General features: G+C 63.9%; 1 protein-coding gene across 1 annotated transcript in view; it reads right to left on the reverse strand.

The window, feature by feature from the left end:
- Positions 1 to 341, reverse strand: part of LOC119333664 (brefeldin A-inhibited guanine nucleotide-exchange protein 1-like) — a 9,822-nt gene extending 9,481 nt beyond the window's left edge. Inside the window, exon 1 of the mRNA XM_037606488.1 lies at positions 1 to 341. Within this exon, the coding sequence (XP_037462385.1) occupies positions 1 to 108 (108 nt within the window). The 5' untranslated portion in view covers positions 109 to 341.
- Positions 342 to 2,932: the final 2,591 nt, after the last annotated feature.

The following is a 2,932-nucleotide window of genomic DNA, read 5'->3' on the forward strand; positions in this document are numbered from 1 at the left end:
CCAGGAGGAGTGCTTGATGACCTTGTCGAGGGCGCGGCCGAGCACGCGGCCGGCCGGGGAGGCGCCGCCGAGGGGATCGGCCTCGGCGTCGCCCGCCGACGACGACATTAGGGCGGGGCGGGGCGTGTCCGGCTAGGTGGATGCGGCGGCGGCAGAGCTCATCGGCGGTCGGTGGGGGTGGGAGATCTGGGGCTGGGAGTTGGTGCTCGCGCTGGACTCTGCCGCTTCGTTGTTGGTAGCTGCCGACTGGAGGGAGCGGGGAAACGAAAGGGAAAGGAACTCGCAGCAGATCAGCGCAGCGGAGCAGAGCACGGGAGCAGTAAACCGCAAGTCATCTTTGCTCCCGTGGACAGTTCTACGGAGCTTAAGGGCATCTGCAGCCGTTCGGCCCCAGGACGCTTAAATAAAGCGGCCTGGGTGCGTGTCGGCGCTAGGTCGCCCCGAGGGGGCGACCTAGCTCTCAGTTACGCCCCCAAGCGCCGGTCCCAGGATGCGGGAAATTTAAAACTTGGTTGTTCCCGCCCTCAAAAGACGCCACAAATCCGATGATTGAACGTAGTCTGACGTTACAAAAAACAGAGCGTTGCACGCCGCAAGTTCGCGTGCATGATTCACTCGGCGGGGTCGGCTTCAGGCGTTGGCGGAGTCGGCGTGCTCGGGCTCGGCGGTGTCGGAGCTGCTTCGGTGATGGGCTGTGTCGGCGCAGCTTCGGCACTGCTGGGCGGCGACGTAGAGGCGTCGTTCGGGCTTGGCGTCCGTGTGGTCGTGGGCGCGGGAGCTTGCGTCGTCGGCGTCGTCGGCGTTGCCGTCCGCATCTGATTCAGGATGAGGCCGCGCTCCGCCATGTACCACGCCCTGAGCTCCTCGTCGTCGCTCTGGAGCATGTCCGCCCCGCCCAGCAAAAAAGCCATGTCGGTGTTCCTCTTCTTCGCGGCGACGTTCGTCCGGAGCAGGTCGAGCTTGATGGCGTTGTTCTTCATCAGCGACGACCACCGCGCCTCGGTCTTCTCTTCACGTAGGACGGCCCAGGCCTGGGCGTCGGCGAGGCAATGCTCGATGGACTCATGCACTCGCGCGGTTGCCGTGTCGGCGTTTTTTCCCTTCTTTGCCAATTTGTGGCCGTCCGGCCGCCCCTCACTCGCGCCCGGAGTCATCGCGTCCGGCTTGTATGTCTCCTTGGCCTTGTCGAGGGCACGTCGGACTTCCACCCACTTCTTGCACTTGTCAATGCGCTTGTAGATGTGGAGGTGCTTGAAGTCGGCGTCTTGGTTGTCACCCCAATACATGGCGAACATACGCAGCAGCTGCGTGGAGGAACAAACAGTTGGCGGGCGGCGGGCGTAGCCGACGAAGATATGCGGGCGAACGGCGTGCTTACCTGATCCTCAACGCTGGCGCCGCTCTCCGGGCGAGCCGCGACCTCCTCGACGATTCCATGCCATTTGTTGCACGCCAACTGGATACGCCCCCAATGATTCGCCATCGCCTTGGAGCCGCGCTGCATGTAGACGCCTTTGAAGTACGGGTCGACGAGCTTCCGCTAGTCGAACTCAGCCTTGATGCGGTCCCAGTACGTCTCCAAGCTCTGGTTCACGCCGGTGGTCGGGTCAAGGCAGACGACTTTCCATGCTTCGGCGAGGCATTCCTCCTCCTTGGACGTCCACTTAATGCGCGGTTCGCCTGACCTAGCCGCCCGCTTCTTCTTCTTCTAGCGCCCCTTCATCGGAATAGGAGCCGGCTCCTCCTCCTCCTCCTCCTCCTCGGGTTCCTGCGCTTCGTGCGCGTCCTCGCCGTAGACGTAGCCGAGCTCGGCCTCCATGTCGCCGTTGAGATCTACTACCTCGTCCTGGGTGGCGAACCCGGGAGACGCGGCGGCCGCGGTCGATCCTGTCGCGATGATGTTGTCCATGTCGGCTCCTGTGTCGTCAGCGTCGCCGAAGTGCGAGAAGGGCAGCGGACCACGTCGGAGATGGGGCGTCGGTGTGGACGCGTAGGCGGCGGGCGGCGAGTAGTTGTATGGAGGGTACTGCACGCCGACAAAGGCGGGCGAGGGTGTGCGCGTCGCGGGGTGGCCATGGGGAAGGTCACGTTTGGGTTGAACCCCCCGTGCGCGTCGCCTTCGGCGTAGCCGGGCGACGACGATCCCCATGGAGAGCCGACGCCTTGCTGTCCCCAGGGCGCGTACTGGGCGTGGCTGACGGCGGGTGGATTCATCATCCCCGCGTGGTCGACCGATGAGGAAGACGCCGCCGCACGCGCCGCGTTGTCGCGGGCCTTCTTGGCAATGGCCCTGTTCCGCTGGTCGGTGGTGACTGCGTCGCGTCGCTGAACTTCCACCCTCCACTCGGCGCTCGACATGCCCGCTGGCTTCGATGGCGGCGCCCTCGGCTTCCTCTGCTTCGGCTGGGCCACGGTGCCAGTCGTGGTTGTCGCCGCGCGCGGCATGGCGTACTTCTTCGGCGGCATGGCGGCGACTAGAAGGCGAGCTGGAGGGGGTTTGGCAGGAGAAAGGGAGAGAATGGCGGGAGGAAGGCGAGCGAGCGGGAGAGATGCGAGGGAAAAGCGTCAAGAAACAACGGGAAAAAGCCCTCGGGTCGCCGCCAGGGCGGGCCCACGCATCTTTTTCGCTTGCGCCGGCTCCCCAAGCACCCCGCAGGGCGCCGGGTTCGGCCTGGGTCCACCGGCACCAGTTTTTGCCCGAGCCGACGAAAAACGGGCTTTTGAAGACGCGACTGGTCCGTTTTTTTGGCGCCGGCGCGGCAAAATCGCGTGGGAAGAGCCTGTTGGGAGCGCGGTGGAGATGCCCCAACAACCAACCAAAGACCTGAATCTGGTCTCTGGTCTGACGGCCACGTACGCCATGACTTAGACCATTGTCTGTAAAAAAAAAAAGGAATTAGACCTAATTTCTCCTGTAAAAGAATCTCCAAGT

Source organism: Triticum dicoccoides, chromosome 7A (genome assembly GCF_002162155.2).
Source record: "Triticum dicoccoides isolate Atlit2015 ecotype Zavitan chromosome 7A, WEW_v2.0, whole genome shotgun sequence".
NCBI classification, from domain to species: Eukaryota; Viridiplantae; Streptophyta; class Magnoliopsida; order Poales; family Poaceae; genus Triticum; species Triticum dicoccoides.